The sequence below is a fragment of the Phyllostomus hastatus genome, unplaced genomic scaffold (genome assembly GCF_019186645.2).
Source record: "Phyllostomus hastatus isolate PE091 unplaced genomic scaffold, TTU_PhHast_1.1 phas_contig_195, whole genome shotgun sequence".
NCBI classification, from domain to species: Eukaryota; Metazoa; Chordata; class Mammalia; order Chiroptera; family Phyllostomidae; genus Phyllostomus; species Phyllostomus hastatus.
In genome coordinates, this window is record NW_025333706.1 from 857,317 (window position 1) to 869,411 (window position 12,095).

At 41.3% G+C, this 12,095-nt stretch overlaps 1 protein-coding gene across 6 annotated transcripts in view; it reads right to left on the reverse strand.

Annotated features, from left to right (window-relative positions):
- Nucleotides 1–12,095, reverse strand: part of SHC3 (SHC adaptor protein 3) — a 238,300-nt gene that overhangs the window by 92,748 nt on the left and 133,457 nt on the right. For all 6 annotated transcript variants that reach the window (XM_045833887.1, XM_045833886.1, XM_045833888.1 and 3 more), the window contains exon 7: nt 6,007–6,133. In XM_045833887.1, coding sequence (XP_045689843.1) covers nt 6,007–6,133 — 127 coding nt within the window. The remainder of the gene's footprint in view (nt 1–6,006; nt 6,134–12,095) is intronic.

The window sequence follows — 12,095 nt, forward strand, 5'->3', positions numbered from 1 at the left end:
ATTAAACAATGAATGAGTTAAGACAGAAATCAATGAAAAAATTTAAAACTTTCTGGAAACATAAAAATGAATTCACAACAATCCAAAACTTACAGGATAAAGTGAAGGCAGCACTGAGAGAAAAGTTCATAGTGATACAGGCCTACCTAAAAAAGATAGAAACATTTTAAAAAATAACTTAACTCGGCCTCTACAAGAACTGAAGGAACAACAAGACAACCCAGAGCAAGTAGAAGGAAGGAAATAACCAAGATCAGAGCAGAATTAAATACCATAGAGACTAAAAGAACAATTCTAAAGATCAATAAACCCATGAGATGGTTTTTTGAAAAGCAAAAAAATCAACAAGCCTTTAAGCACACTCATCAAGAAAAAAAAGAGAGAAGACCCAAATAAATACAATCAGAAATGAAAGAGGAGAGATTACAACTGACACCACAGAAATACAAAGGATTGTAAGAAATTACTGCAAAGGACTGTATGGCAAGAAATTTGAAAACCTAGGTGAAAGGACAAATTTCTAGAAAAATATAATCTTCCAAAACTGAATGAAGAAGATGTAGAAAGCCTGAACAGACTAATAACAGGTGGCAAAATCAATGCAGTAATCAAAAAATTCCTGGCAAACAGAACCCTTGGAATGAACAGTTTCATAGGAAAACCTTACAAAACATTTAAGGAAGTGCTAACCCCTATCCTTCACAGACTATTCCAAAAAATTCAAGAAGAGGCAAGACTCCAAAACTTCCTATGACCAGCATCATCCTAATCCTAAAACTAAATAAAGACATAACAAAGAAAGAAAAGTTTAGGCTAATATCTCTGATGAACATACACACTAAATTCCTCAAAAAAATATTGGCAAACCATATCCACAGATACATTGAAAAGATTATAAACCATGATCATACACCATGATCAAGTGCAATTGATCCCAAGGATGCAAAGATGGTACAATATTTTGCAAATTGACAAACATAATACATTGCATAAACAAAAGGAAAGACAAAAATCACATGATCATATCAATAGATGTGGAAAAAGCACTTGATAAGGTACAGCACCCATTTATGATAAAAACACTCAGAAAGTGGGAGTAGAGGGAGCATACCTCAACATAATAAAGGTCATATATCAGAAACCTACAGCCAACATCATACTCAACAGGCAAAAACTAAAAGTTTCCCACTAAGATCAGGAAAAGAGAAGGATGTCTGCTTTCACCACTTCTATTCAACATAGTATTGGAACTCCTAGCCACAGCAATCAGATAAAAAAAATAAATAAAACATTTTGAAATTGGAAAGGAGGAAGCAAATCTGTCATTGTCTGCAGATGACATGATAGTATACAGAGTAAATCCAATAGACTCCACCAAAAAGCTACCCAACTTAATAAATTAATCTGGGAAAACAGCAGGATACAAAGTCAATATTCAGAAATCTAAGGCATTTTTGTACACCAACAATGAAATACCAGAAACAGAAATCAGGAAAAAATCCCATTTGATACAGCAACAAGAAAAATAAAGTATCTAGGAATAAACCTAACCTAGGAGGTCAAAGATCTGTACTCAGAAAACTACACAACACTGAAGAAAGAAATTAAGGAAGCACAAATAAATAGAAGCATATACCATGTTCATGGATTGGAAGAATTAACATCATCAAAATGTCCATACTACCCAAAGAAATTTATACATTTAATGCAATCTCTATTAAAGTACCAATGACATATTTCACAGATAGAGAACAAACATTTCAAAAATATATATGGAACCATTAATGATGCTGATAGTCACAGCAATTTTGAGAAAGAAGAAGAAAGCAGGAGGGATCCCAATACCTGATATCAAATTGTATTACAAGGCCACTGTAATCAAAACATTCTGTTACTGGCATAAGAACAGACACATAGAGCAATGGAACAGAATAGAAAGCCCAGAAATAAACCCAAGTCTCTATGGTTAATTAATATTTGATAAAGGGGGCCGAAGCGTAAAAGGAAGTAAAAATAGCCTCTTCAACAAATGGTGTTGGGAGAGCTAGGCAGCTACATGCAAAAAAAAAAAAAAATGAAACTTGACCACCAACTTACACCATACACAAAAATAAACTTAATATAGATAAAAGACTTAAATAAAAGTTGTAACATCATAAAAGTCCTAGAGTAAAACATAGGCAGGAAAATCTCAGATAGTCCATGCAGCAATATTTTCACTGATATGTCCACTAGAGCAAGGCATGTAAAGGAAAGAATGAACAAATGAGACTTCATCAAAATAAAGAGCGTCTGCATGGCTTAAAAAAACATCAGCAAAATAAAAAGTGAACCAAATTTATGGGAAAACACGTTTGCCAATGATACCTCAGACAAGGGTTTGATCTCCAAAATACATAAAGAATTCACACAACTCCATTCCAGGAAGACAAACAATCCAATTAAAAAATGGGCAAAAAACCTAAAAAGACACTTCTCCAAGGAGAACATACAGAGGGCCCAGAGACATATGAAAAGATACTTAGCATCACCATCCATCAGAGACACTCGAATTAAAACCATAATGAAATACCTCTTCACACCTGTCAGAATGGCCATCATAAACAAATCAACAAACAACAAATGCTGGCTAGGCTGTAAAGAAAAAGGAACTCTAGTACATTGTTCATGGGAATACAAACTGGTGCAGCCACTCTGAAAAACAGTAAGAAATTTCCTCAGAAAAACTAAAAATGGAATTGCTTTCTGAACCAGAAATTCCACTGCTGGGATTTATACCCTAGGAATCCTTAAACACCAATCCAAAAGAACCTATGTCCCCCAATGTTCACAGCAGCAGAATTTATAATAGCCAAGTGCTGGAAACAACCTAAGTGCACATCAGCAAATGAATGGATGAAAAAACTATGCTACAGAGGACTTCTGGCCAAGATGGAGGTGTAGGTAGATGTACTTTGCATCCTTGCACACCCAAAAGAAGGACAACATCATATTTAAAAATAAAAATATATAACCAGAACTGTCAGAAAATCAAACTGCATGGAAATCTGACACCCAAGGATTTAAAGAAGAAACATTTATCCAAACCAGTAGGAGGGGTGGAGACAGGCAGCCAGGATGGAGTGGACTCATGGAAAGGCATCAGCTGGCAGGCTGGGTAGTCCCACAAATGTGTGCAGATAAACCAGGAGGAACAACTTTGGAGTGAGACAGATTGTACAACCCAGAGTTCCAGCATGGGGAAATAAAGCCTCAAATCCTTTGACTGAAAACACCAGTGGGGATTGAGTTGCCAGGAGAAACTTTCAGCCTCACAGGAGCATTCGTTGGAGAGACCCATATGGAATGTACCCAAAACCACCTACCCAGGAATCAGCATCAGAAGTGCCCAATTTGCTTGTGGGTAGCTGAGGAAGTGACTGAAAACCAGCTGAGAGCTGGGGAAGAGGCATTGTTCCCTCTCATCCCTTCCACTACATACAGCACCATAAAGCAGTAACGTGGAGAGACCCACCCTGGCAAAAACCTAAGGCTCTGCCTCTTAGTATGTAATGGGCACACGAAGACAGAAAAATTATGGCCCAAATGAAAGAACAGACCGATGCTCCAGAAAAAAAAGAATTAAGCAATGAAGAGATAGTCAACCTATCAGATGCACAGTTCAAAACACTGGTAATCAGGATGCTCACAGAAATGGTTGAGTGTGGTCACAAAATAGTTGCAAAAGTAAAGACTATGAAAAGTGAAATAAAGGAAAATGTACAGGGAACCAGTAGTGAAGGGAAGGAAACAGGGACTCAAATCAATGCTTTGGACCAGAAGGAAGAAATAAACAGTCAACTGGAACAGAATGAAGAAAAAGAATACAAAAAAAAATGAGGAGTGACTTAGGAACTTCCAGGACAACTTGAAACATTCCAACATCTGAATCATAGGCGTGCCAGAAGGAGAAGAACAAGAGCAAGAAATCGAAACAAAAAAAGGGAGAACTTCTCCAATCTGGTAAAGGAAATAGACTTCCAGGAAGTCCAGGAAGCTCAGAGAGTCCCAGAGAAATTGGATCCAAGGAAGCACACACCAAGGCACATCATAATTACATCACCCTAGATTAAAGATAAGGAGAGAATCTTAAAAGCAGCAAGAGAAAAGGAAACAGTTATCTACAATGTAGTTCCCATCAGAGCCTCTAGTGATTTTCTCCAAAGAAATCTTGCAGGCAAGAAGGGCTGGAAAGAAGTATTCCAAGTCATGAAAGGCAAGGACCTACATCCAATATGACTCTATCCAGCAAAGCTCTCATTTAGAATGGAAGGGCAGATAAAGTGATTCCCAGATAAGGTCAAGTTAAAGGAGTTCAGCATCACCAAGCCCTTATTCTATGAAATGTTAAAGGAACTTATCTAAGAAAAAAGAAGAAGATCAAAACTATGAACAGTAAAATGACAACAAACTCACAACTATCAACAACTGAACCTAAAAAAATACAAAACCAAAAGTGAACTAAGAAAACAACTAGAACAGGAACATATTCACAGAAATAGAGATTACATGGAGGTTATCAGTGGGGGGAGTTGGAGGAAAATGTATAGGGAAAAAGAAGCATAAGTGGTAGGTACAAAATAGACAGGGGAGGTTAAGAATAGTATGGGAAATGGAGAAGCCAAAGAACTTATATGTATGACCCATGAACATGAACTAAGGTGGGGGAATGCTGGTGGTGGAAGGAAGGATACTTGATGCAACAACTATAATAGCATAATCAATAAAATATATTAATAAAAATAAAGTAATTATTTTTTAAAAACTATGGTATATTTACACAATGGAATACTATACAGCAGAAAGAAAAAAGGAGCTCCTACCCTTTGCAACAGCCTGGATGGATGTGGAGAGCATTATGCCAAGGGAAATAAGCCAAACAGTGAAAGATTAATACCTTATGATCTCACCTATAAGTGGAACCTAATCAACAAAACAAACATGCAAGCAAAATATAACCAGAGACATTGAAATAAAAAACAAACTGACAGTAACCAGAGGGGAGGTAGGATGGGATAACAGGAAAAAAAATAGGGAAGGGTCATGAAGTAACATGTATAAAGAACATAGGGACAAAGCCAAAGGGGGTAGGATCAAGGATGGGAGGTGGGGATGGCTGGGGTGAAGGGGAGTGTTGGAGGGGAAATGGGGACAACTCTACTTGAACAACAATAAAAAAAGAAAGCAATGCTTAATGCTGCATGAAATATCATAATATAATTAATTATAATATAATATAATATAATATAATTAATATAATATAATTAATATAATATAATGTAATACAACATAATAATGTGCTAAGGAAACTCAATGGTAAATCCTGAACACTTTTTATACTAAATTATCTCAAAATTCCTGTTCACATTCACTATTTTATTTAATACTTAAAATACCAGTCCTGCCAAGGCACTACTGGGAAATTTTACAAAGAAAACTGCTAAGGCTTCGATTGGTTAAAAATGTTGACCAGCGCCACATTGGCCATTGAGTTTCTTAGCTACAAAGGCCACAAAAGCAGGACTGACACTTATCACTCCAAGCATGGACCTCACAGAGAAGCCTGAGTCAGAGAGTGTCAACCACGATGACAAGGACAATGGGACATGTGGAACCTGTGGTGATGCCTGCCAGTCTAAGGAGGTGACATATGGAAACATCACACAGTTGTGCAAGAAACAAAGAAAAAACATATCACAGTGCTTTTCTGTAACCTTGGCTACTGTCACTATAGTTTCAAGAAAAAATGTTTTTCGCAACATTCTGAGCATTGCCCATATGTCAGCTGCCATCTGCTGATTTCCTCAGCCACAGCCGAGCACCACCAGGTGTCTTTGAGCCCAGGAAGCCCTGAACAGGGCATACCTCAGGGAGGCAGTTTGGTGGTGTTCTCCTTTTGAGTATTTTTTTTTAGGAGAAAAGGTAATAAAATGCAGGAAGGCCACTGCAAACAGTAGCACTACTTACCGGTCATGAAGAGTGGGAATCTTGGAAGGACACTGCAAATACTGCTTAAATCGGAGCTCAAAGGCTTGTCCAATGGAGCCAATGACATCCTGGGCCAGCCCATCACAGCATTCCAGAATGTGACAAGCTGTGGGATCCAGAGACCCAGGCCCATTAGAGACAAACAGTGGAGTTACCCAGGCTCCTGCACAGAAGTCCTCCTGAGAGTGAAAACCCTCAATGGGAACAGGAGGACAAAAAGGTATGTGTGTCCTTCATAATATGTCCTGGAGGCTCTACCTGCAACTTAATCCCAGTGTCCCTATTGGATGTATTCCTTAATAGCCTATTGTCTCTAAAATTAAAAATGAATTCCATCGTGGCAGCTGCCTGCCATCTCCCAAGGACACACTCCTGTGACCAGGCTGCAGCACAATCCATGCAAAACCTTCAGAAAAAAGAGGGTCGAGTGGGAAAAGGCACAGAGAAGACCCTGCTTCTGTTCCTCAAGATAGTGACTGTCCTTGACACCCCCCAGAGGAACTTTAGCCTCTCACATGTCTCCATGACCATGACATGGTCTTGTTACTAATGGGAGAGAGGTAGTCTCCCTGGAGAAAAGAGCAGATGTGGGTGTCCCACTACACCTTTCTCTTTTCAATAGTTAAGATGTAATTATTTTCAGGGAGGGTTCCTCCAGGAGCACAGCAGATGCTGGCAGTGAAGAGGGGTCATCTCTACAAAGGTGGTTAGTTGTTCCCAGGCACCAGAGACACCAAACTGTCCTCTGGCTGTAGGATAACCCAGTACACATGAGACAGAGGACTCTTTAAAGATGGAAAACTGCCCAGGAAGGGACAGAGTCATCACTGCTTTTGAAGTTTGGTGACTTTCAGCAAAATGCTGGCTTCTCTGTGCACAAAGCTCACACGGACAGCAGCTGCCACCATGTCCTCAGCTTCTACATTGTACCCCAGGCTGGAGGGGGATGCATCCTTGAGGACACAGGGGAAGCACTGCTGGGGAAAAAGTGTGCCTGCACTGCAATGTGGACCACCATGAAGTTCTTGGCTACACTAGATATGTCCAAGGGATTGATCCCAAGATTTCCGAGCTGTATTCTTGTCATTGACTATTCATATTAGTTTTTCAGTAGCAACACGGGTAGGCACAAAGCAAGCCCATATGAAACAGCTATTAGAGTTGCTGGGTTATTGGTTAACTGAAAGGAATGGACATGTCTTTCCAGCTGAAAGGGAAGGAGTCATCAAGGTTGGTGTGAGGAAAAGACACCTGGCTCCCCTATAGCCTGTATTTCTAGCCAAACACTTCTACCTCCAGCACTGGGAGCAGCAGTAGGAGTTGGCTGGCCAGTACTTTAAAGAGCCATAATAAAGACAGGGAATGGGTCAAGAAATACACCTTATTTTTTTTCTGAGGAGAAAAGCAGTGCCCTAACTTTTAACACAATGTGTGAAAAATCAGGTTTCAGCAGAGGGGGCCACACAACAAATCTATGGAGCCCTGCATGTTCCACACACCGGAAAGCATCAGGCCTGGAGAGTGTCCTCTTCAAGTCAGTTCCACAGAGGTTCACAAGCTGCAGAGCTCCAGGTGGGAAACCCTCCCTGAGTGAGGGCTGAGTCCTGCTAGTCTAAGGTGCCCAAGTTGGCAGAACCATTCCAGGTTCTGCTACCTGGTTCGTCCTCAATGGACTGAGAAAATAGCATCCATATAGGCTGGGTGTGAGGCTCCTTCTGTAAAATGCCTTCTATGTGTTTGAAAAACTCACTCCAAATCCAAAACTAACCCTAGGCTGCCAATCTTGCTGGGCCTGTTATTTTCTCTGAGAGTATTGCATTTAGTCTTTAGCCAAAAGCCACCCTCTTCTAACCTGGACTGCATGACTTTGTATGTACCAGAAGTAAAGATGCTCTAACCCAGGTGAACATCAGGATTGCTTGTTTCATCCCCACAAGGAAAGGACAGAGCCAGAGTCATCATTCATGAGCAAGAGGAAGACTAGATGAGAAAGACCTACAGAGTCAATACTCAAAATGACGTTGTAAAACCTAAACATGGTCCAAAATAAACACAGGAACAACTGGTCTTTTCACAGTAGCAGAAGGTGACATTACAGAAGAAGGCCCGGAAACAGGTGCTGGCTTGATGTTCAAAGAGCCAGCAGTCCGTGGAGCCAGGAGCAGGAGCAAATGGTAGGCGATGAGACAGGTTAGAGCAGGACTCGGGTCTTGTGGGCATGGTGATGACACTAGCAGATGTTTCGCGGAGGAAGGAAAGACTAAGACATGTGGCTTGTCAAGTGTGAGGGCTCTGAGACTTCTGAGTGCAGAGGTGCATGAGTCTGGCTCTCAGCCAGATGCCTGGGTGAGACAAGAACATTCAGAGCCTCTGGCACAGGATGTTTAAATCCCAGGGCCTGGCTTGTAATGTACAACCACTGTTGACAATAGCCAAGTGTGGAGCTACCTAAATGTCTACTCATAGCAAAACTAACTTCTTGCCCAATGTTAAGGGTTGGAAATTAAGTTAAGGAAGGGAAGGAGGGAGGGAAAGAAGGAAAGGAAAAGCAGGAAAAGAAGAAGGAAGGGAAGGGAAGGGATGGGAAGGGGAAAAGAGAGAGAGAGGGAGGGGGAAGGGAGGGAGGGAGGAGAGAAAGAAAGAAAGAAAGAAAGAAAGAAAGAAAGAAAGAAAGAAAGAAAGAAAGAAAGAAAGAAAGAAAGTCATTTTTGCCCACTATACACATGAGGGTTTTTTTTACAGAGGAAAGTCAGAGGAGGCGCTGTGTTGTTTACCCTCAGTGAATTCATACTATTTAAGGCCTTTTCTGGAGAGTCACCTGCTAGGGCCTAACAACTGTCCAAGGCCAGAGCAACCCTAAGTTTTTTGTTGCAAATATCCTGTGCTATTATCAAAGCCTGGAGTAGGCAAGTTTGACCACAAGATGCATCATTCCCACATGCAGGATTCCTGCTCAAGCCTCTTCACCAAGTTTCCCATTACTGGGAAAATCTTGGAGGAAGAGCAAGCAGAATGCGTTAGAAGCTATTCAGGCTGAACACACAGGCTTCTTCCCCACTAGGTCAGCACCAACTATGTATAGGATATGACTTCCCACAGCCAGATCAGGTTGTCCCACAGGGTGCCTGAAGAAGGATGTTATTGCAGTTATATAATGTTCATGCCTCTCATGGCAGCTATATGTCTAATTAGAGCATGACTTTTTTTCTTAGCTGCTATTGTGACTCAAACAGTGCAATCTAGCTGTTCTTTTATATGTATATAAAATACAGGGAATGAGGTCATTGGGTAGTAAATGAAAGTTCCCATGTAAAAAAAATGTGTTAGGATTCAGCAAAACCTAATTTGTTGAGAGCTTTATCTTTCATATATCAATAATTGCCTGCCAGGTCTATTGGCCCTGCCCTTTGACTATAATGTGCCAACCACATGAAAGTTCACTCATTTTTGTCTTTTGTCTTCTCAAAATGTTGTTGGAAGTTTCCATACAATTTAATGACTTGGGTCAGAGATCTTTTGCCCTCCCACCAGATTAACTATATACATCATGGATTCCTATACCAAATAGATATATATTCTCACTGTAAATACTTATAAACAGGCAAAAGTGTATAGGCAAGAGTCATTATGGAAAAGACAAATGATAACAGTGAGAAAATTTCACCCAAATCTGTAGGATTTTGACAGGAGACTTTCCAGGACCCAGATGTGTTTTGACACCTGTGCATCATGGGGAGCTGTGCCTGCAGCCAAGGAAACACCCCAGCACATGAACTGCATGAGGCGTTAGATATTTAAGAGCCCAAAAAAATTTTATTCCCAGACTTTCTTGTTAATCTGACTTCTGAATGGCAGAGGCCATTCTTAATTAAACTCACTCTCTAGGCCAGGGGAGAAAGAACAGAAGCAGCTGGGGGAAGCCCTTCCACCAGCTCCTTAGTAAAAGGGGATAATTGTGGGGTGGACACATATAAGGTGATGCAAACTGTGCTCTGATAGAAGGTTCATGGCTGGAAACATGACTCCCCTCCCTACATACACTGTTTGTGTGGGGGGAACAGAGCTATGGTGCATCAAGAAAGACTGCAAATTCCCATTGGAAGGTGAGTGTGGTTCCCCTCCCTTGAATCTGAGCAAGCTGTCACTGCTTTGACAGTACACTATGAAAGAAGTGAAGCTCTACTTGGCCTTTCAGAGTGCTGGAACCTGCCACTTGGTATCATGGAGCCCAGAAGTACCATGTGAGAGGTTTTAATACCCTGATAAGAGGGGCCCTTGGATTCCTAGGAAAGGGAGAAGGACCTTGATGGCTTGGCCTTCCACATCCTTGCCAAGGTCTGAGGCATGACAGTGAAGTAAACGTGGACCCTCTAAACCAGGGCAGCCAAAGTCACCCAGTGACCCCCATTGGTGGCACATGGAACCAAAAATTGGCCAACTGAGCCCTGCCTGGATTCCTGAAACCTAATCATATCAGAAACCACTAAACTTTGAGTAGTTTGTTGCAGGTGATGGATAATTGAAAGGCAAGAGTGTACATCACCCAAAAAGTCTCAAAGGGTCCCTGTGCCAGTGATACCCCCAGACCACCAGCACCAATGCCAACATCAGCATTTGTCTTACAGTAGTACCACATGCCAAAGGGATACGACTGTGGCAATCAGGGTATGTGCAGTGGATTCTGATTTCCATGAGTTTGAAAAGGCACAGTTTGAAGGTACTCCTGGTCATGGCTCAAAACAAGACAGCAGCCTTTACACTTCCATGGCTCTAAGTCAGACTGCACTGGACTGAGCTCCTTCAGGCTTGGATCCTTATTTCCCAGCTGTGGCTGTAAGCAGGGATCACCCGCAGAGCTTTTAAAAATTATGTGTGCCTGGTCCTCTCTGAGGACTGAGCACTGAGATTTTTAAAAGCTCCCCTGACTGAAATGTAATTCAGCAGTCCCTAACCTTTTTGACACCGGGGACCAGTTTTATGGAAGACAATTTTTCCATGGACCAGGGAGAGGCAGAGGGGAGGATAGTTTCAGGGTGATTTAAGCACATTATGTCCAAGCTTACTTCCTGCTCTGTGGCCAGGTTCCTATCAGGTCTGGACCAGTACTGGTCCTAAGCCCAAAGGCTGGGGACCCCTGGTATAGTTCATGTTGAGAACCACTGACCTAGGAGCCATTAAAAATGTCAAAAAAAAATATCTAGGATTGCTTGAAGTTAATTTGGAACAAACAAAAATAGACAAAGAACTTCAACAACAACTGTTAACCCTGGGCTGAAACTGGGAGAATTCTGTGCCTGGAGAGGCACAGACTTAGACCTACCCCCTCTCCTAACTTGGTGGGATCTTGGGATGATTGAAGGAGTTGGCCTCCCTTAATGAGTTAAATTGTATCTCCAATGAAAAATATGTTGCAGCCTTATATCAGAATGTGACCATATTTGGAAATAGGGTTGTAGCATAACTAGTAAAGGTGAAGTCAGACTGATCTGGAGGGTCTAATCCAGAGTAACTGGTGTCTTTATAAAATTTCTGAATGGTCCTGGCTGGCATAGCTCAGTGGATTGAGATCGGGCTGCAAACCAGGCATCGCAAGTTCGATTCCCAGTCAGGGCACATGCCTAGGTTGCAGGCCATAGCCCCCAGAAACCGCACATTGATGTTTCTCCCTCTCTCTCTCTCTCTCTCTCTCTCTCTCTTACTCTCCCTTCCCTCTCTAAAAATAAATAAATAAAATCTTTAAAAAATGTCTGAATGAAAACAGAGGTACACTCAGAGCACAAAGCCATGCAAAGATCAAAGATTGCAATGATGCACCCATAAGCCTAGGATGCACATAATCAGAAGCTGGAAGAAGCAGGAAGGATTCTCCCTTATAGGCTTTAGAGTGTGGCCCTGATGCCAACCTGACCTCAGATTTCTGGCCTTAAGAACAATGAGACAATGATTCCTGTTGTTTTAAGGCACCTAGTTTGTGGTGTTTGTACAATAGCCCCAGCAAACTAATAATACAGAAAGAATGAGCTTGTGCTGAACCATCATAGCCTGCCTTCTCACCCAAGACAAATACT